Source organism: Chrysemys picta, chromosome 6 (genome assembly GCF_011386835.1).
Source record: "Chrysemys picta bellii isolate R12L10 chromosome 6, ASM1138683v2, whole genome shotgun sequence".
NCBI classification, from domain to species: Eukaryota; Metazoa; Chordata; order Testudines; family Emydidae; genus Chrysemys; species Chrysemys picta.
Genome location: NC_088796.1, coordinates 57,112,334 through 57,134,881, shown reverse-complemented (window position 1 = coordinate 57,134,881; position 22,548 = coordinate 57,112,334). Strand labels below are relative to the sequence as shown.

The 22,548-nt window shown below is 40.6% G+C and overlaps 1 protein-coding gene across 14 annotated transcripts; it reads left to right on the top strand.

Annotated features, from left to right (window-relative positions):
• The first annotated feature begins 285 nt into the window (after positions 1–285).
• Positions 286–16,773, top strand: ARRDC3 (arrestin domain containing 3). Of its 14 annotated transcripts, none has more exons than XM_005288131.5 (8): positions 349–1,065; positions 5,158–5,239; positions 7,612–7,759; positions 8,959–9,061; positions 9,398–9,654; positions 10,576–10,738; positions 11,566–11,720; positions 14,040–16,773. In XM_005288131.5, the coding sequence occupies exons 1-8, from the start codon at positions 786–788 to the stop codon at positions 14,094–14,096; spliced, it is 1,245 nt and encodes a 414-aa protein (XP_005288188.1). In that variant the 5' UTR covers positions 349–785; the 3' UTR covers positions 14,097–16,773. The 14 variants fall into 14 exon arrangements, 13 of the variants coding, with proteins under 13 accessions (XP_042711784.1, XP_005288188.1, XP_042711783.1 ...); XR_010602233.1 differs by having other exon boundaries at positions 404–1,065; positions 11,529–11,720; XM_065599188.1 differs by lacking the exon at positions 349–1,065 and adding an exon at positions 2,969–3,022.
• The last annotated feature ends 5,775 nt before the right edge of the window (positions 16,774–22,548 follow it).

The window sequence follows — 22,548 nt, the reverse complement described above, 5'->3', positions numbered from 1 at the left end:
ATTACTGTCAAGATCGACTTTTATTCCTGGCTCATTGAAATACTCTGAACTGGAGAGCAAATATTTTGCCTTCTGGAATGCACCAGATGCAGTGAATTAAATGAACTAGCCAAAATCTCTTCTTTGGGATGAAGAATGTCCCAGACCCTCAATATGTGTCTTATTTCCCTCCAAACTCCCTCACCCACATTCCAGCACAGCACTACCCAGAAACAAATGATTTGGGAGGTTTGGGCTTGTGGCTGTGCCCTTAGTCAGCTGTTTGAAGCTCTGGCTCTCAGCCCACTCTTTCCCCTATCCTTACTGCTATAATATAATGCTGAACGCCTGCTATTAGAGGTTATTTGGTACTAATCTGCAGGGCTTGTTTAAAGAGTTTAGGGTAGCGAGCACACATCGGGGAGATGCACAATGGAGAAGATACTAGCTTCTGTTCCACAGCAGGCTCGTCTTCTCTGCTACACCTATAAGGGAAGCAGCAGCGGCCCGCTCATGCGCACTCCGGTTGTTTTTCACAAAGCTAGTCTTAAGTGAGCTGGCAGGCTGCAGCCAGCCCGTCTTTGTACAGAGACCACAGAGCTGGGTAGTAGCTGTGAACAGCATCTAGTGCTGTTACTTTTTAGCAATCCCAATGAAGTGTTTGTAGAGAATACACTGATCCTGCCTGCAAGCTTTTTGCACGGCAGAGGTATTGATCAGTGTAAAGTGAAGATTACATTTCATATGAGATCTTGACTTTTTTTTTTTTTTCTTACAATATATTTTTATAGACTTTGTTATAAAACATGGTGCTGGGGAAGGTGAAGAGTTTGACAATAAGCTTTGACTGTCTCAATGACAGCAATGTCCCTGTCTATTCTAGTGGGGATACAGTCTCAGGAAGGGTCAATTTAGAAGTTACTGGGGAAATTAGAGTAAAATCTCTTAAAATTCATGCAAGAGGACATGCAAAAGTACGCTGGACAGAATCTAGAAATGCTGGATCCAACACTGCCTATACACAGAATTACACTGAAGAAGTAGAATATTTCAACCATAAAGACATCTTAATTGGGCACGAAAGAGGTAAGTCATTTTATTACACTAGTTAAAATTATATACAATCGTTTTGGATGCAAGAGGGTACGGCTTTGTATCTTGCATCTTGTTAGTTATTATAATCTGTTTATTTTTAATGTATAGGTATAAAAAACCAGAACAAATACGAAATTAAAAGTGCAATGCCTCTTTGTGGGATTTAGATTTTGATTATATGGACATTTACTGTTAAAACTGGCATTGAGGTTCATCTGCAAAATGCCTACAAACAAGACTTTTTCCAACTACCTGCCCTTAAACAGAGCCTCTTTCATACGCACTTCCAATATATGGGGATTTCATTTGTTTAATGCAAAAACACTTTTGTCCTATGGATCTGATAGCCATTAGTAGGCTTTTGCCTCTCATGGGGATTAAGAAAAACTGGAGCAGAAATCAGATGTAAATGATTTAGTTCATTGGGGGGGGTAATCTCGTCATACATACTGAGAGATAATTAATACATAGAATTCTGCTTTTGACATTTATGGAAACAATTCAAATTTTCAAATTATATATGTGATAATCCTTCTTCAAGGATGGATAATTGTTGGCAGATAAAGGATTCCATGTGGCTTATTTTGACATATGCAGTCAGCACCCCACGTGTGGTTTTTTCCTTTGCTTTAAACAAAGTTCGTAAAATATCTGAATTTTTTATATACATTATATGTCAGTGAGACAGCTGTAAAGAAGTCTGTCTGGAAAGCCATTTAGAGTCCATTATTGTGTAATTAGACCAGCATTTCTAAGTTAGGGAGTTCTGGAACCTGCATTCAAGGAAACCTACTGTGCCAGCCCCAATGGAAATGAAAAGTACTGTGGAAAATGATCTAATTTAGGTTAGGAAAAGGGAATAAAGCATTTTCAAGAGCGGAGTGGGTCTTCGGACTGTTAATCTATTGTTTGAATGGTTACATTGTGGAAGTAGAAGAGACTAAGCTTGTTTTTCTGAAGTTTCCACCCTTTGTTAGAAGCGGTTCAATCCTGTTTGGGACCAGTACTAGGGAGTGGGAGGGGGTGCTTATTCTCCTCTTAGCAGATTGGTTTACACGCGTCAGGTGATGGCGATGACTTAATTCCTAGCCCAAGAAAATGATGTTAAAAGTGTTTATGTAATTTTCGGCTGTTCTCTCTTTTTACATCTATATGCAGTATATTTGCTGTAGAGATAGGTGCATGAGTAGGGTATTTTCCCCCTTCCCTCCCTTAGAAATAAATATCAGTAAAGAAGTTGTACAGTGTATGTTACACAGCCATGGAAAGGGTTTCAGTTACCATGGTGGAAGCAGGTAAATATAATTGGTAGAGGCATAGAGCTAAAAAGCTCTTTATTTTCCTACCGTGCACACATTTCATCCATGCAAAGTGCATTTGCCTTTTCCCCTATTTGCAATCCCAGAATCCCCCACCCCCATCACAGAGAGGTGCAAAAATATATGCATGCTTCAGAGCAGGGTGTAAGATCACAAATATGTCCACAGAGGTTTCCAATTGTTTTTTTAAAAGCAAGAATGACTTTGTATATGTGAGTATATATCTCAGGTGTCTCTCCACCAGTACCATTCACATACCTCTATTTGGATGGGAAGCAGGAGAAGGAAGATGGAGTAGGTCTGAAACTTGCAAATGAGAAGCACTTGTAGATAAACGCAGTGTGTGTTGCGTAAACGCCGGTGATTTGTGCATTCACTTAAACTGTGAGCTTGGAGCAGCTCGGCCATCCGCTCCCTGCGCAGCCCAGCCAGGCACTGCTGTTACAGTGCACTCTGCGCTGAATGGAAAGGGAGTTTCAATGACTTAGCTCCGGCACCACCTCTCAGCCTAGCCTGGTAACAGAGACCACGCCCAGTGCTCACTCAGTCATTGGCCTAGTGGGGTTTGTTAGCCTGTTGCTAAGGCGATGCCAGCCGCTAATTGGAGGAAGGGAAGGCAGACGGAGGAGGTAGCTAGCGGGCTCCAGTTAGGCCCGGGGTCGTAGCGTGCGGCGCGAAGGGGGTGCTGGTGGCGGCGTCCGCTCGCGGCTGCCTGGGTCCGGAATCCTCCCGGGGCTCAACCCCATCTCCCCAGCGCTGAGCCGTGAGCGGTTAGGGCCTGATCCTGTCCCCGGGAACGGAGAGGCTCCCCGGTGGGAGCAGGATCGGGCCCTCCACCCGCAGTCTCACTGTTCATACAACCGCTCTCCGTGCGGAGGGTGGCAAAGCCCGCGACTGGTGCTCTGACTGCGGCCCCTCGGGCTAGACCCGCTCTGCGCTGCTAGCAGCGCCTGGCGCTGCCGGGTTCGGCCGCGGGGAGGCATGAGGCCGAGACTGGAGCGGCTCTGCCCTGACTAGTGACCCGCGTGGCTTAGCACCGGGCTGGCGGGTCCGGATCGGGGGCGCCCAGTGATCCAAGCCACACTGGGGGTGGGGGGATAGGGAGGAGAAGCAAATCCTCCCCGGCGCCCCTTGCCCACGCTTTGCCATGGCGAACCAACGTCCGGCTCTGAAAGCCCCGAGGCTTTCAGAGCCGGGTAGGGTGGCGTTAGTGCGGTGCCTGGGCCCAGCCGGGCTGCCTCTTAGCAACCGGTCCCTGTGGTTTGGGCTGGGATTTGAGTCCCTCCCGGCCTGTGGTGGTGGGCGGCATTGGGCGCCCCGCAGGCAAGGAGCCGTGCAGCACGGCACGCCACTGCCAGGCAGCGTGCGGAGCGGGAGCCCAGGCAAGGGGCGGCTCCCCAGGGCTGCCAAGCTGGGTTGCGCGTGGGGGAGGTGCTGAGCAAACGCGCTAGTGTAATGTATACGGTATGTATATGAGCGGCTGGCTGGCTGGGGAGCTGCTCGCGCCGGTTTAGGCCGGTCCTCTCCTGCTCTAGTCTGGTCTGTGATTGACAGCTCAGCACTTGTTTACCACAGCTTTGCTGCTGCTGCTGAGCCTCAATGGGAGTGCTGAGCTGGCAGAAAGGAAGAGGAGAGAAACTTCAGTGCCAGGAAATGATTAAAAAATAGAAAAGGATAAAGACTAAAATGCCCTTGTGAAAACTTAGGATGCAGTTTCCGTGACATTGCATGCTGGAGATGTGCATAACTCCCCCTTAGGAGGTGTAAATTATCGGAGCCTGTAGATATGCCTCTTTCATATAACTTTTGGTAAAGAAGTCAAGAGTGCAGCACACTTTGGGGGAGCAGGGGTGTGAAGGACGAGAACAAAACTGCCTTTTTCTGCCCCCTTTTTGGGGGATGTGGGGGCTCTCAATCAGGCTGTGGTGAATACAGATATACCCATCAACTCATTTAATTTGCATTCAAGTATTTATATTTAACATAGACTCCCCTCAAAATGGAAATTTTGACTATTTCTCAAGTTTTATAGTTCACAATAAAATACACTGGAAGTCCTAGCAAACTGTAACATCGAGAAATCACAGATAAGAATACGGAAGGTCAATTTTCTGGAACTTGAAAAACTCTGATCCTTCCTGAATACCTATCTATACCTGCAACACTTAAAATGGATTGGCTTTAAACAAGGCTGATAGTTTTGTAGTAGCTAGTCACTCTTCCACACCCTTTGATTTTGCTAGTACTTCCCACATCTTTTTACAGAACAGGATATTTTTTTATCTAATTTCTGAAGTCTGTTGCTAGGTAGGAAATAAAAGGAAGATGAATTGCTAAATTTAATCTTCTGGCGCAGACTCCATAGTCTGTTTAACATGGGATTGCTTTTTGAATATCATTAAGCTATTTCATTTAAGACACCTAGAAATTCTATTGAAAAGTAATTCACATTATAATTTTGTAATATGTTTAAATAGACACTGGAATTGTAATCGTCACATCCAAGCCTATGTTCAAATCAAGAATATTCTCTCTTAAAATTGGCTAGAATCCTTTTACATAAAAGCGTGTTAAACATGTTGCCTATATTTAACAATTTTTTGTTTTATTGAATCCAGATAGATTGTATCTTACTAAGAAAAATATCACCATTTTTAAGAGTTTAGATGTTAATCCCTTACAATACAAACAAGAAACCTATGTAATATATTGTGGTGTGTAAAATGTTCACAGGTGAAATAGCTTTTGGGTTTTTTCCTCCTAGATGATGACAATTCTGAAGAAGGCCTCAACACTATTCATTCAGGAAGGCATGAATATGCATTCAGCTTTGAGCTTCCACAGACGTAAGTACCACACATAATACCAATGCTGTATGAAATAATGTTGTAATACATACTTATGAAAACAAGCACTGTATGGAAAATTCTAGTGGGTGGGGGGGGGAATAAAACCCTTTTCAATGGTGGTAGGGATTCCACTAAAACATGCTACAAGGACATAGTCCTATTAAACTATTAAAGAGGTTACTTTTATTCTAAAGTATTTTTTTGAAAATTAGGGCTATTGATTGAAGGGCAGCAATCATTTCCTTTTGTGACCTGTTGCAAGTGTAATGTGTGCCACTTGGTCATACCATGCAATGTTTTACTCACTATACAGAGGGTAAAGGAACCACTGAACCCTGTAAAGTTGCTGGGATCACCTCCTGATGAATCAAGATTCTACAGGAGCCCTGTAGATAAGCAGAGTTAGTGATAAGAAGAGAATTTAATGCTAATCTGTTTGGGTTTATTTGAAACAGATGTGACAGAATGAACTACATCTGAACAGATGGGGATAGACACCTTTGAGAGTTTAGACTAGTAAATGTGGGCAAAGGGACATATATATTCCAAGAGGGTGGTTGTGCAGAAAGCAGGATAGAAACAAGCAATTGGATAGATAGCAAGGAACAATATTAGGTCAGGCAATGTTAATACTTTAACAAAATGTAATCTGGACATAAAGAAATGGGATGTCCCTCTTAGAAAATGGCTAAAATGTACATAAATGCAAATATGACAAAAATGGGAGATCTGAAATTATTTATACACAGGAGATATCAACATCATGGGCTTAACTCAAATATCAGTGGATACTAAGTAATGAGAGAGAGAGAGAGTGTGATCATAAAAGATCAGGAAGAACAGAAGCAGAGAGGGAGGAGACTTTCAATATAAAACAGAAGTAATTGAGATAGAAAACCTTGGATAAATACCATGCAAGTTGGGATATCCTAACTTCCACATTAAAACCAATAAAGTGCCTGATTATTAGAGATGCTGAACACCTGCATTTCCCATGGCTTTGATGGAACTTGCAGATGCTCAGCACTTCTCAGGCTCAGTTGGACTAATGTGATACTACTGGAAATGCTATAGTAGGACTAGAAACACATTAAAAAAGACCCCTCTATGGAATTCTAGAAGCCAGCTGGGCACTCAGATGAGAACATCATTTACCAATATCCAGAATGCTCTTTTGACTCAAACTCTATCATACAGACTCTGCTTGTATGTTCACAAAATTCTGTTCTCATTTGCAAAAAAATGGTTTTCCATTCTGTAATTGGGACTAGACTTTAGGAAAGTAATCAAAAAGTAAACATATGGGTTAGTAGTAGTAGGTTTGGACTTCAAAACCAATGGTATTGGACTTAGGAGATGTAGGAGTTTGAGATGGAAGAAGATAAGTAAATTATTGCAAGGACTGGTCAAAACAGTCTCTCTCTTTTTTTTTTTTTAAACTGTGTTAATGACTTAAAAGCGACCATGAAATTAGCTCATGATGAAGAACTTTAGAAAGAGAGGACTGATAAAAGCCTGAAGAGTAACTTAGTATAGTGAAGTGGAGGGTATGGTGATGTTGAGAAACAGGATTGATGATAAAGGCCTTCAACTTGGATTTTAATAGCCCTGAGAAAAAGAGAGCACATTTCTCAGATGTGCAGATGGAGGTGTCAAACTAGAGGTTGAAAGAAATTACTCGAACACCGGATGAGGACCGTGAGGCTGTGTTTAATTCCTGTTTTCTGTGTGAAATTCTAGGATGTAGAAATACAGAAGTACAATTCAGGAAATCAATACTGAGGCTCTTAGTTATTTTACAATGTTAGAGATACATAGGGGTTGGTCAGGTAGCTTTTTGGGGTATCTAAACTAGGTTGTCTAAAGTCAACTACAAGAGCAAGAGGTTAAACTAGCTAAGGAAGAATCAGATACAGTAGGAATGTAGGCACAATTAAACTGTACTCAGAGTAGTTAATCTACAAAATAGACTACCACAGATAGAGATTTGAGCAATTCATACTAATTTTAAAACTGTTGTTAGCATTACTTTGTCCTAGAACTTCATATAGTCCAGATTTAAAAGTAGCTTCTTATAAGTTTTTAAAGGAAATAAATGTGTATCCTGGTGGCATGTTCTAGCAAAATTCCTATGATAGTGAAAATTTCAACTACCTACTGTAAAATGAATTAAAATTCAACTACAGAGATTTTTTCTCCCAAACTTAATCCTTTTTGAAATATGGAAACTTTGCAAATAAGTTATGCTTAAATATTATGCAGCATAAACAATACTGTACAACTTATTGATTCTTATTCTGATCAGTTGTATCACTATTAGAAAGAGAGAATAAAGACTTACTCAATTTTGACCTTTGTGTCCTGCACAGACCACTTGCTACCTCATTCGAAGGCAGACATGGCAGTGTGCGCTATTGGGTGAAAGCCGAATTGCACAGGCCTTGGCTTTTACCAGTAAAATTAAAGAAGGAATTTACAGTCTTTGAACATATAGATATCAACACTCCTTCATTACTGGTAAGAATTGACAGAATTACTAATTGTTTTGTTTTTTGGCATACAAAAAAAGTATAACTGAAACAACATCAAAATCTTCAATTTTTACTAATATGCTCTTTAAACTGCAACTATTCTTTAAATATCGCATTTGAGCAACTCATAATAGCTGACATTTTGAAAACTAACTTCAAAGTACTTGGAGTTGCTTATTTTTAAATTATCTACATTTAACTTCAGCTGTGAACTGCATACATGATAAACTATGAAATCTCTCTTTCAAGAGAAAATTGTATTAACTGTTCTTTGTTGATTTAATAAAAAATAATTTAGTTTTCTGAAAAGCAGTGTTACTCCTATGACACTTTCAACAATAGACTGCTAACTTAAAAATGCAAAGTAAAATTGTACTACAGTGCATTATTCATAACTTCAATATGGATATTGTCTGCCAATGGGGAGAAATTATCACAATTCTGTAGAATATTTTTCTTAAATTTTATTTTACTAATCTATTTGGATATTACATTAAGATGTTTTCCGTGAGGCACTCTCATTTCAATCTGGCCTAAAATTCCTTTTCTTTTTTCTCAAATGGCAACGTAGGAAAAAAAATAAAATAAAATACAGTCCATTGAAATAGGTTTCTTTTGTGTGTGGATGAAAAAAGTCGGATTTTCCTAAACGATTCAGTGGGCTTTGGATCAGGGCCTTAACCCTGATCTCATGTAAGGCAACAAAAGAAATACCATTGATTTAGATGAGAATGGCAGCAGGATCAATATTCAAGTAGTCAGGGTTTGGGATTTTTTATTTTTCAAAAGTAAAATGGAATGTGGGAAGATGTCTTAATTACAGATTATTATATGGAAAGTTATACTGACAGTATGTTGCAGAAATATGGGCTAAAAAGTCACTAACTGTCACATATACCGTATTTTCTAATTTAAATTAAGTCAGTTGAGGATGAGCATGACATGGGTAGCTCTTTTGTTAATTACCATCGCTAGTGCTGGGATGACTTTTTAGGACAAAACTTGCTTGCTTTACTTACATAATGCTATTGAAATGAACAGGACTATTCTTATGAGTAAAACAAGCAGCAGGAGTTGGCCTTTAAACTCTAATGGTTATTCCTCTGTGTTGATTAAAAGATACGTAGAGCTGTTTCTATTCTGCACCAAATTTAATCATGGGTATCTATTGTTGTTCTTTTGCAGTCACCCCAAGCAGGCACAAAAGAAAAGACTCTCTGTTGTTGGTTTTGTACCTCAGGCCCAATATCCTTAAGTGCCAAAATTGAAAGGAAGGGCTACACCCCAGGTACGTAGCAGAGTAGTTATAGGAAAAAAAGACTTGTTTTTTAAAAAGTACCCTTTTACATGTATAGCCATATGTAAACAATACGTACTTGTGAGTATGCTGTTAATCAAAACAGACCACGTGGTAGCTGTCTTCAAGTTGTTATAGTACATAAACTGCACATTTTGTTATATTTGCTTATGTTGTGCATGATTCTGTTGAAATCAGTGGGTGCTTTGCCAGTAAGTTCAGTAAGAGCAGCATCTGGGCCATTGTAACCATGTATAGATTGCTGAAAATGTTCTTGCGTCGCTATGTAATATAACAAGAACAATATGAAATTCTGTTTTGTTCCAGGTGAATCAATTCAGATCTTTGCTGAGATTGAAAACTGCTCTTCCCGTATGGTGGTGCCAAAGGCAGCCATTTATCAAACCCAGGCATTCTATGCCAAAGGAAAAATGAAGGAAGTAAAACAGCTTGTTGCCAATTTGCGTGGGGAATCCCTGTCATCTGGGAAAACAGAAACCTGGAATGGGAAACAGTTGAAAATTCCACCTGTTTCCCCCTCTATCCTTGACTGTAGTATAATCCGTGTAGAATACTCATTAATGGTAAGTAAAATGCTCAGATTGTCTCAAAGCATATATCAGGGATCTCAAACACGTGGCCTGCAGCCCACCAAGCTCCCCCTGCCCCCCCAAGTTATTTCCTGTGGCCACCAAGCTCCCCTTCCCCCTGCTACAGCCTGCCATGTCCCTGCTCCTCTGCCTACCTCCAGGCACTTCCTGCCACCAAACAGCTGTTTGGTGGTGCTTAGTGCTTTCCAGGAGGGAGGGGGGAGAAGCAGGGAGCTGCACACTCAGGAGGAGGCGGCGGGGAAGGGGTTGGAATGGGGGCAGGGCAGGGGTGGGAAGAGGCGGGGCAGGGCCTCATGGAAGGGGTGGAGTGGGGGCAGGGCAGCGTGGGGGTGGGGGGGTGTCATACATTGGCCCAAGAGCCACATCACTTAGTCCTCATGTGGCCCTCATGGTCATTTGAGTTGGAGATCCCTGGCATATATGATATGAATAATTTTCATGGAGACATCCACACAAGTTTGAAATAAACTTAGATATTTTTGGCTAGTTGGCTGTGAAACCTACATATCTTCAGCAGTAATCTTTCCTGCATTATAATGAAAGTTCCAAATGCACATCACAACAGGAAATTTACTAAGGGTGATTGGTTAAAACCATGGCAGATCTAAAATATTTGCCTGTCAGCTAAGCAGATATATAATTTAAGCGGAAGACTTGTGCAGCTGGGCTCTGATGCTGAGAGATAATGAGAATCCTGAGTTTCCATTTATTTTGGTTGGACTTCAGGGAGGTCTGCACTTTTCAGGATTGAGCCAAAAGGAGGAAGAGAAGCAAGACCCGTGTGGAACTTAGAGCAGAATTTAGCTCATTATTTCAGACAGAGGGCTCGTACAAAACCACAAAGACCATCTGTTTCAGCATTTAATCATGGCCTTTTTGTCACTTACTTTTTAGGTGTACGTTGATATTCCTGGAGCAATGGATTTATTCCTTAATTTACCACTTGTCATTGGTACTATTCCTCTACATCCATTTGGCAGCAGAACATCAAGTGTAAGCAGCCAGTGTAGCATGAATATGAACTGGCTTGGTCTGCCACTGCCTGAAAGACCCGAAGGTAATTTGACAATACAACTCCCAAACAATTCACTGTCTTCTTGATTTTTTTTTTTTTTTTTTAACCCTAACACTTCACTGATACATTAAGACCTAGATTATCCCCTCCTGTAATAAAAGACACAGGGCAGGAGGAAATCTCCTCAGGATTTCTACCTTGAGATCTCCTCCACATCATTCCACCATGGGGTTAGAGTTCCTTTTTGCCTCCCCTAACCCCAGAAAGGCAGTCGGGCCCATCTGCCACAACAACTGGCAGGTTCAGTGGAATCAGTGCACAGGATGCACGGAAGGACAGGGCCATCTGTGGAATTTGATTACCTCCACACCAGCTCTGTCTCAGGCAGCGCAATCCACTGCAGCTATGCTACCAAGGTCTCACTGTGACCCCAGGATCCTTGGTAGCAGATGCTTTGTGGAAAGGTAACAGTCTCTATTACCTTTTTATGGGAATTCTCCACATGACTGGAGCGGGGAAAATGATGTGCATCCCCTTTGGGGCACACTGAGACACCCTGTATGGGATCCAGAGGAATGTGAGGTTGCCCTGCTCCCCCTACAGAAAATGTGGGGTTTCCTGTTTGGATTTCAGGGAGACAGTCAAGCCGAAGTAGATGAAAATTCTCAACGTGTCTTTAGTGTAAACTTATTTTCTTAGATTTAAGTTAAGTAGCATAGACTGTTATTACACACAAGACAATCTAAAACACTTGTCACTGAGGACTTTTACCTACCTAGTGCAAATTATAAAGTTTAATATTTGTCATGTTATGTATTTTGACATGCATAAGAACTGTTGTTCGAACTGCGTGTACCTTTTCCCTACAGCACCTCCTAGCTATGCAGAAGTGGTCACAGAGGAGCAAAGGCAGTCCAGCCTTGTACCCATAGCTGCTTGTGATGATTTTGAGAGGGCACTTCAAGGACCATTATTTGCATATATCCAGGAGTTTCGTTTTCTGCCTCCACCTCTTTATTCAGAGGTAAGTAAAAACAAATGCAGTTAGCCAAAACAGTCTATTTTGCATTTTTGCATTCTCCATTCTAGTAGCAAAAGTTCAATAAGCAGAAAATGAGAACTTTTGTGTTCCGCCCCCTAAAATTAATATAAATCACTAAAGCAAAACATGGAGCAAGATTTTCTTTCACTTAAATCACCTGATTTTTCAGAGCTCCCAAGCACCCACATCTTACTCTAATGTGAGTGAGAGGTATTCCTTATAGTCTCAAATTTCTCCCTGGAGTGAGCTGATTATTCTTTGATCACTTTCTTTCTTCTTTATTACTCTTGTTTCTATTGGGCCACTAACCTTAAGCCTGTTAATAGTAAATGAGGACAAAAATATTATTTATATCATCCGTCTTCATCTTATACCCCTTGATGTATGCTACCCTCAGTTTTCACCATGTTTTAAAGGTGGTATATTCAGTGTTGATAGTTACGTATGCTTCAGATCTCCTGAGTGTTAGCCCCTAAGAGACTAGAAGCCCCTTGGCAGACCCTTGTGCTAATTCCATCAATTTTCTGCAAATTATCCAGAATATTGATTTTTATACTGGAATCAAGTTCTCTCTCTCGTAATTACCTTTTACAGTACAATTACATTTGCAATATGTCCTTTGACTATCAGTAGATACTTCAATAGTACGTAGAAAACTATAGTTTGATAGGAAGGGGGGCTATATTGGTCAATATCTCATTTATTGGATTACTAAAGTGTGATTCCAGTTTAGTCAACTAGGCCTAATCAGACATAGCATTAGATAAATTTAGCTACATCACTAGGCCTGTGATTCCAGTTTTAATTCTTTTGGTTGGTTACTATTCAAGTACTGAGTTGACATTTTTTGGTTTCTTGTTGATCTGGAGAGCATTTAACATTGTTTAGGTCCAGAATATCTCGTACCTCCTTCAAATTAGTTTTTCTGCCTGCCATCTCAGGTTAGCCAGTGCTGGCTATTTGGCTTGTCTCTTCCTATTCTCTGAAGTCCCTCTGAGGCAGGGCTTTCATAATCAGAATCCACTTTTGTAGAATAAGCTTCCAGCTGGTAAGTGACATGCTTGGATCAGGGTGATTTTAAAATCTGCCTTAAATACAAGATTCTTCAATGCCACTTGGGATGGATTTTAAGCTTTATAAAAACACCCTGGGATGAGCAGGCAGTATCCGTGCCTGTTCAGTGATATGTTTGTAATTTCAAGAAGGAAAACTATTTGTGCAAAATAAAAGAACAACCCTTTTTATCCTTTGTTTAGCTGTACTTTTGTCATTTTACATGTTAAGAAAGTAACATTATTAGTTTAGATTATAGAATGATAATACGCCACACCTGGAACACTAACAAACCAGCTGTGTTTTGATTTGTTAATGCTAAAGACTCCAAACCAAGGAATTAAATCCACTATTGATTTGCGTATTATTGCTGGTTTTCATGAAAGGAGCTCAAAGCCAGATTCTCCTAGGTAGTTAGTTGCCTATATATGCAGAGAGGTACCTAGTGAGATTTTCAAAAGGTCGTAAGTTTCTAACTCCTATTGATTTTGTAGATAGTACAATGTGTTGACAGTGTACAATATTGCCACCTAAGATATATATGTAAGATAGCTAATATAGTTTTTTTTAAATTTAAATTAAGTATATTACAACAAATGAGAAGCAGGGAGAGTAAGGCTCCATGACCTTGAACCACCTCAATAGCAGAAACTGGTTAACTGTCACATTGTTGTACAGTAGTTCTTGATCAAAACTAAAATGACTGTTTTACTGATAATTTCACTACTTTTTCAAGCAAAATGTCTGCATTTGATAAATTAGTGGAGTACATCAGTATAAGTTCATGAGTAATATTCAATGATATTAGCAAAAAGTATTTGTTTCATATATAAAATACCATTTAAGCAAACTATTCAACACATTTCAAATAACTGAAAATTGTTTGTGGCTTACAAATAATTAGAAATGACGCTGTATAATGGGTTTATCCATTAATTATTTTCATTGTTTATATCATTAGCTCTTTATGCCTAAACTCATGGTATTGTCAGGTCACAGCTATAGCCTTTCATTGTGTTTTAAAATACACAAAATTAAACATGGATGTATTGGATACAAGCCAATATGGAACATTGGTCACCTGATCCAAAGTCCATTATAGTCAGCTAGTCACTTTCTATTGACTTTAGTGACCTTTGGATCAGTCACAGTATTGTTTATTTATCACAGTATTTAACTTGTGAATTTGATTCTTTTTTTTTAAAGTTAAGTTCTAAATTAAATTTCTATTTTTTCCCTTCCATTCAGATTGATCCAAACCCAGATCAGCCCACAGATGACAGACCATCTTGTCCCTCTCGTTGAAGGAATCATTCACTAGCTGAGTTGATTTGGATTTTTAGTCGTATCTCTGCCGTGTTGAGGATCAAGGCATCATATCAGAGATATACTTTCAAAGGAAGTGGTATTGCTCTTGCCTGTAAGACGGTGAATAAGTGAAAACAACCTGTGATCATGCTTTTGAAGCCTACAACATCATAGGACCTGCTCCACATGCTTGAAGACCTGAGCTTTTTTCCCTTAAATACTGGCACATACTAGGAGCAGCCTTATTAGCCTATGGTAATATGTGTCAAAACACTCACCATGTTGTAAAAGAGAGGGATGACGACGTCCTCTTCTGATTTGAAAATTTGCACATGCACATTGCTTATGTTGTGCGGTTCAGTGTCACTACAGCTTTTTCTCATTTACGCTGGACTGTTACCCCTTCTAACTTGTTTGTGGTCCGCACAACAAGAGGCAAAAAGAAAGCTTTGAAAAACAGTAACTTTAAGATGACAAATGCACTGACTTTTTTTCTTTTAATTTAATGTAGCCTGGACTTTACCTACGTATGCACATGCTCAGAATTGTTCCAGTAGACTGATCATGTTATCACCTCTTCAGCTGTGGATTTATTTACGAACATCAAATGCCTTCAAGCCAATCCTTCTTGCTGTATGTTTTGCAGCCTACTGTAGTAGATATGCAACAGTTATATGGAAAAAAAATTAACAGGAGAATAATAGACTTCTGCAAGATTGTATACCTTCTTGATTTCTTTTAAGAATTTGTTGCCTTTCTACTATTACCGCAAAGAAGCATTTTGTTACAGACTGCCTAAAATCACTTAATCTCAGGTGAACTCATCACTTGCCAAACCGTTGAAAAGCTATGTGTGTTTTGTTATGTTGCACTGTTACTTTTTGTTTTTTTTTTTCCTTTGTTTTTTATTTTAAAGGGGGATTTAGAAAAGGGACATGCCCATAAGTAACAATGCACCCTCGTTCCCTTTTTATCTTTTTGCAACTTCAGAAAAGACTGGTCAAGTTTTGAAGCTTAAAAGAAGGCAGCACCAGCAGACACCAGCCAAGGGTTAAGGAAGGGTTTTAAACAAGAAATAGTAATGTACTGTCCATGATTCATAGTGAGGTTTCTCAACGAGGGAGGGTGGAAAGGGAAATTGAATTTATTTTTATACATAGTTACTTAATCACCAAATCTATACATATATAGTGAGTTTCTAGTCCAAACGTATATTTTAAAGTGCAAGAAGAGTATAGGGTTGGTGAGATGGCTGTTTTTGTGCACTTTGTATTGTGCTGATCTTCAGGGTTTACAAAATTGTAAAACAATAAAAGATTCTCAGAAAAACGAAATGGACAGAATATCAAAATTACCAGCCCTATTAGAATATTGGCCAGCAGAGATTTGTCTTGATGATTGATTCCCTTTTGTGCCCTCGAACCTAAAGCATGTATCCAAGCAAAAGGATTGTAACTGTACAGCCACATATGTAGAAAACTTCAACTACTCGAAGACTGGGGGCTTCCACCCTGCACATTGTGGAAGGGGTAAACTGTCAGAGTATTGGGCATGGGGGCATTGGATTAGTATAAGTATCAGGATCTAGGCACTAGGAATTTTAGTTAATTTGCAAAAGCTGTTAATGTATAAACTTTTCAGAAAGAATTCAAGCACGATTTTTAACAAAAGTAGCGTTTCTTGGGTTGACTATTTAACATGTCTATTCTATCATTTAATGTCATGTGTTACAAAGTGGTTGAAAATAAAAGTTAAGTCTCTGGCATGGTGGAATGATGGAATGCTGTCTTGCTTTTAAGGCTTCATAAAAAACAAAATAGGCTTTTCCATAAGTGGCCTTTATGAAAACATGGAAGACACTTCATGTTTAAAAAATGACAGGGTGAAAAAAACCCAGTGTAAATACGAGTCGCGTTTTAAGTGATTCAGTTAAAGGGTTTGGGCTTCAGCAAGCAAACTAATATGCTGGATAATAAGGAAGTTGGGTGAATTCTTTTTTTTTCTTTCAATTTTTAGACCATTTTTTGAATGTCCCTCCTCCACATAAAGGAAAAAAAAACTGATGGGTTTGTTGGCATAAAAGGGCATTTGGTGGTTTTCCTTTTTTTTTCCTTTTTTTGTTTTTTGTTTGTTTGAAACAGACTAGGGAACAATTGTTGGATATGCATAGCATTAAATACTTATCACAATATAATGAAAAATGACATACAAAGCAGGATTGATCAATATCATCATAATTGGCACTGCATCACAAAGTGTGATCAGATTCAGAGGTCTAAAAAATGTTGTCAAATAGTCATTTCCATTAAAGTATTTTACACAATTCTTTAGAGGCATTATTTTTTTCTTGTTATATAAATATTGGTCAATTCCTGATATTATAAAAACGTGAGCGTCACAGTTGTTAGCCCAGTATTCAAGCTAGATTCCTGATTTTTGAATTAGGAAAAAAATGAGTAAAATCCAAAATGTTAAGAGAAACAAAGTGCAATATTAAATGTTTGCTTTATGGATTATATTCTATGGCTGTTTGTACTTTTTTTCCTTTTTTTTTTCTTTTCAGTTTGGTGCTGAATATGTCCTTGTAGACTGATTTCAGAAAAAAAGTGGAAAACAATTTTTTCCTATTGCTCTTCCTTGTGGAAAATAAACTTTTTTTAACAAAAAAAAAAAACTGTCTTGAGGTGCTTTATGTAGACAGCTACGAAACTTTTGCTATCAAATTATTTGTGAGAAGATGTGACTTATGAACACTATTTACATGACAAGTTGGGAAATTATTATCATAGGGCTCAAACATGAGATTGTCTTCGGTTTGAACTATTTGTGACCAATGTTTTGTGAGATCAGCCATTTCAGCAACACAAGCACTAAGCTTCAGGCCCACCAGCTGCTGCTGTGCAGCTATTCCAGTGACTTATCAGGATGGGTGCCAGTTAGGGTATTGTACCCTAGTTTCCCACGTAGGAAAGTACTAATTATTTATAGGACACCTGTAAAAGACATTAAATTTATATATAGTTATAGGGGAAGCCAGAGTGGCCTATTAAAGTTGCCTAACTTTTCCCAGCACCTAAATTTTATAGTTGCAAATCATGGAAGCACTAGCACCCCTCTCCTCCCCCCCCCCCCCCTCATCCCCTGCAAGAAACAAAGAAAAAGCATCTGGAACTTGGAAGAGCAGCAGATGATAATGTTGGGATCAGGAAGGTGCCTTTTGCTGTCCCCATTGATGTTGGGCAGTTATAAGCTGTGAATAATTCTCCTTTCCCATCTGTGTTTTGCTAAGTAGAGCTTGCTAGGTACTGACTAGTAGTCCCTCAGTATTCCAACAATGAGCACACTGCCAGGGAGTCCTGCAGCATACCACACACAGCTGAACCTCTGGCAAAATGTATTCACCTCCTGTATCAAAATATCATTTGGCCAAAGACCAGTTATGTAAGCTGGGAATGGAAACCAGCTCTGAGATGGAAGCTACATTTATGCTAGAGACCTTACAGTGACACAACTGTACCAATTGTCAGACACATAGAAGAACATAACTAGTTTGGCAAAAATCAACATGGTTTCTATAAAGGGAAATCATGTCTTACTAATCTATTGGAGTTCTTTGAAGGGGTCAACAAACATATGGACATAGTATACTTAGATTTCCAGAAAGCCTTTGACAAGGTCCCCCACCAAAGGCTCTTACGTAAATTAAGTTGTCATGGGATAAAAGGGAAGGTCCTTTCATGGACTGAGAACTGGTTAAAAGGGAGTAAAGGGTAGAAATAAATGGTAAATTCTCAGAATGGAGAGGGGTAACTAGTGGTGTTCCCAAAGGGTCAGTCCTAGGACCAATCCTATTCATAAATGATCTGGAGAAAGGGGTAAAAAGAGGTGGCAAAGTTTGCAGACGATACTAAACTGCTCAAGACCAAAGCAGGCTGTGAAGAACTTCAAAAAGACCTCACAAAAGCTAAGTGATTGGGCAACAAAATGGCAAATGAAATATAATGTGGATAAATGTAAAGTAATGCACACTGGAAAAAATAACCCCAACTATACATACAATATGATGGGGGCTAATTTAGCTACAACAAATCAGGAAAAAGATCTTGGAGTCATCGTGGATAGTTCTCTGAAGACGTCCACGCAGTGTGCAGAGGCAGTCAAAAAAGCAAACAGGATGTTAAGAATCATTAAAAAGGGGATAGAGAATAAGAAGGAGAATATATTATTCCCCTTATATAAATCAATGGTACACCCACATCTTTAATACTGCATACAGATGTGGTCTCCTCATCTCAAAAAAGATATACTGGCACTAGAAAAGGTTCAGAGAGAAGGGCAACTAAAATGATTAGGGGTTTGGAACGGGTCCCATATGAGGAGAGATTAAAGAGGCTAGGTCTTTTCAGATTGGAAAAGAGATTAAGGGGGGATATGATAGAGGTATATAAAATCATGAGTGATGTGGAGAAAGTAGATAAGGAAAAGTTATTTACTTATTCCCATAATACAAGAACTAGGGTCCACTAAATGAAATTAATGGGCAGCACGTTTAAAACAAATAAAAGGAAGTTCTTCACACAGCGCACAGTCAACTTGTGGAACTCCTTGCCTGAGGAGGTTGTGAAGGCTAGGACTATAACAGCGTTTAAAAGAGAACTGGATAAATTCATGGAGGTTAAGTTCATTAATGGCTATTAGCCAGGATGGGTAAGGAATGGTGTCCCTAGCCTCTGTCAGAGGGTGGAGATGGATGACAGGAGAGAGATGACTTGATCATTACTTGTTAGGTTCACTCCCTCTGGGGCACTTGGCATTGGCCACTGTCGGTAGACAGGATATTGGGCTAGATGGATCTTTGGTCTGACCCAGTATGGCTGTTCTCATGTTCTTATGTACCTCTGACATCTTTGACTATGTTCATATGTAATTATCAATCCAGGCTCTTTCAAAGTGGTGAAAGGTGACCAATTGTAATGCCTTCAGTATCCATGTTTCCAGATGAGATCTGGCAATGTTATAAGTTGATTGTCCTATTGGAGATATGCATGTGTGCTAGCCAGGCTATGTTTTATATCTCCATATGCTTTACAAAGTTAACCACTACAAACACCCACCGTTGAATTGCAGCCACCTTTGTTTAGCAGTGCAGAGCTCTACCATACAAGAGTTTAGGTCTGGAAGTGAGGAATACTGCATCTATTTGAAACTGGATGGGGGCTACAATAAGCTGGGTCTCTGTCCAATAATGAGCTCCATGTGGGCAAACTCCAGCACCCATATGGAGCCCATTAAATTTAATGGGACACTATGTAGGTGCAGGAGTATGGCTATGTAGGGCTTGTTTCAGAATCAAGGGCCAAATATGGAGTTTTACCAGGACACTGGACTTAAGAGGGCAGCTACCCTGGGGAAATGCACACTTGGCTGAAGAGGTATAATAAAAAAAAGAGTCATCATAATTCACACACACACGATTTCTGACACCAAGAATCCAGTCAAAGACTTGCTATTGGCAGCAGAATCTGAACAACGCTTCAAGAGAGCACCAAAATTTTAAAAGGTGCCAGTGCCTGCCTGGTACTAAATGAATGAACTGAAGGATGCTTTAAATACGCTTCAGTTCTGAGATCTTCTAGTGAAATGTACTTACCAAGCATACATGTACCATTGGACTCCAATGCAATTTGACCTTGGCTAAAGAGTAATTTTTGTCTGCTACCCTGCTGGAATCCTAGGCATGGGGGGAAAAAGTACCCCATTTGTTATCAAAATAATCATGTGGTTTTCAAAACTCTCTGCCAGCTGTAACCTGCTATTTTTAGAGCTAGATCCTCATCTCTTGTGAACTAGTGGACATTAGGACGAGAGCTTACACACAGAATCCACGTGCTCCAGAGAAATCTGCAAGTTGAACTATGTGTCCTTCACCTGACCCATTTCATAACAGGGACGATTCTGTGTGGTGTCAGTAACTTTGCTATAGAAAGAACTTTTTTTTTTTTTTTTTTTTTTTTTGAGCATCCTGGTATGCAGCCCTTCTCAGGCTCAGGAGCAAGACAATGAGCCAGAGTAATGAAGGAGTAAAAAAAACAGAAGCGAAATAGTGAACGGAATAATCAGGTGTGATCAAGGAGCTCAGGAGAGGTGATCTGAGCGAAGAAAGAGAAGGTGTCTGGTCATAATGAAGCCAATGGTTCTGTCAGCTGATTATGGATATTAGAAGTAAAGTCCAATGTGAATGTGAGTAAGTAATTGATGTCATTCAGTGGTTCACAAAGGTTCACTGTAAATCAGATGAAAAAGGCAACATTATTACAAGGTAGACAAAAAAAAGTAGGGATGACTACATATTCCAACAAGAATATAATTGTTTCCATCAGATTTCTTTAAATTACATTGGGGTTTTTTTTTTTCAATCTAAACATTTCTTTGCAATATTGTAAATCAAAACAACAACACTGTGCTCCAGAACCAGAAAGTTAAATAACTAGGATCCAGATGAAACAGATCATAGAATATCAGGGTTGGAAGGGACCTCAGGAGGTCATCTAGTCCAACCCCCTGCTCAAAGCAGGACCAATCCCCAATGAAATCATCCCAGTCAGGGCTTTGTCAAGCCTGACCTTAAAAACCTCTAAGGAAGGAGATTCCACCACCTCCCTACGTAACCCATTCCAGTGCTTCACCACCCTCCTAGTGAAAAAGTTTTTCCTAATATCCAACCTAAACCTCCCCCATTGCAACTTGAGACCATTACTACTTGTTCTGTCATCTGCTACCACTGAGAACAGTCTAGATCCATTCTCTTTGGATTCCCCCTTCTGGTAGTTGAAAGCAGCTATCAAATCCCACCCCCCGCCAGCATTCTTCTCTTCTGCAGACTAAATAATCCCAGTTCCCTCAGCCTCTCCTCATAAGTCTATCCTCCAGCCCCCTAATCATTTTTGTTGCCCTCCGCTGGACTCCCTCCAATTTTTCCACATCCTTCTTGTAGTGTGGAGCCCAAAACTGGACACAGTACTCCAGATGAGGCCTCACCAATGTCGAATAGAGGGGAATGATCACGTCCCTCTATCTGCTGGCAATGCTCCTACTTATACAGCCCAAAATGCCGTTAGCCTTCTTGGCAGCAAGAGCACACTGTTGACTCATATTCAGCTTCTCATCAATTGTAACCCCTAGGTCCTTTTCTGCAAAATTAATGCCTAGCCATTCGATCCCTAGTCTGTAGCAGTGCATGGGATTCTTCTGTCCGAAGTGCAGGACTCTGCACTTGTCCTTGTTGAACCTCATCAGATTTCTTTTGTCCCAGTCCTCTAATTTGTCTAGGTGCCTCTGGATCCTATCCCTACCCTCCAGCGTATCTACCACTCTTCCCTGTTTAGTGTCATCTGCAAACTTGCTAAGGGTGCAATCCATGCATGCCATCCTCCAGATCATTAATGAAGATATTGAACAAAATCAGATGATCATCATCAAATGCAGATTGTCACTAAGGACCATTGCACCATCCAGATTGACTAAGGCATCACACCACATGGTATATAGCGAAGATCCCAGATCTGGCTCAGTCCTGCAAATCCACCAATCTTTGGAGTAGCCCCATGGGCCGTGACAGGTAGGGTAAGGGTGTGCAGCTTTGGTGCAGCAAAGTTTGAGAGCACTGTGTGCTGGGGTGTTTTTGTCCATCCTGTGACATGGCTGAAGACCATTGTGGTGGTATATGCATGCCCCATCTCCTGTTGAGGTGGACCGTGGGTGTGCTGACACCACAGTTGCAGTCTACACAACTGTCTTGAGCCTCAATACAATAATGCCCAATGGTCCGATTCGAAAAGGCAGCCCTTAGGTTCAGGGCAGTGAAGCCCAGTGGGCAGCCTCAGTACAGTTGCCCTGGAGGTCAGGGCTGTGTGGCCTAGTGGCCAGAGTCAAAGAAGTACACAGCAACCTAGGGGTGGGTGGCAGCACAGGTGGTAGGGAGACCCAGCCCCACCCTCTCCACCAGGTCCCAGCCCAGGGCCCTGTCAGCAGTGAGCAACATGCTGACTTTCTTCAGGTGCGAAGTACCACTCACTCCATCCCCCTGGGCCACTTCCTACCATACGTCCTGAAGCTGGGGCCCATTTGTCATCAGGGTCTCCAAGCTCCTTGGCACGGGTAACTTGTTGGGAATCTGACTCCTGTCGACTAGCTATGGGCAATCGGTCTCTGGTCTGGGCCTCAGACTCTCTGGTTTCTGCAGTTAGGGGCTGAAGCAGCTCCCAGGCTGGAGCCTCCACCGAGCATCCTTCTTCTCCAGAAGTCAGCCCAGAATGAGCTGGGCTGCTCTCCTTTATACTAGTGCAGCATTTGGAGCATGCCCAATCTGGTCTAAGGGGTGGGACTTCCGCCGCCCATAGTGTAGGATTAACCCTTTCCTGCCTAATGCGGGCTATGCACGCCTCGTCAT

Excerpts from the sequence above, each read along its gene's own strand:
- ARRDC3 (XM_005288131.5), top strand. The coding sequence starts at position 786 with ATGGTGCTGGGGAAGGTGAAGAGTTTGACAATAAGCTTTGACTGTCTC. Across the intron at positions 5,240-7,611 it reads AGCTTTGAGCTTCCACAGAC|ACCACTTGCTACCTCATTCG; the intron begins GTAAGTACCACA and ends TGTCCTGCACAG. Across the intron at positions 11,721-14,039 it reads CTCCACCTCTTTATTCAGAG|ATTGATCCAAACCCAGATCA; the intron begins GTAAGTAAAAAC and ends CCTTCCATTCAG.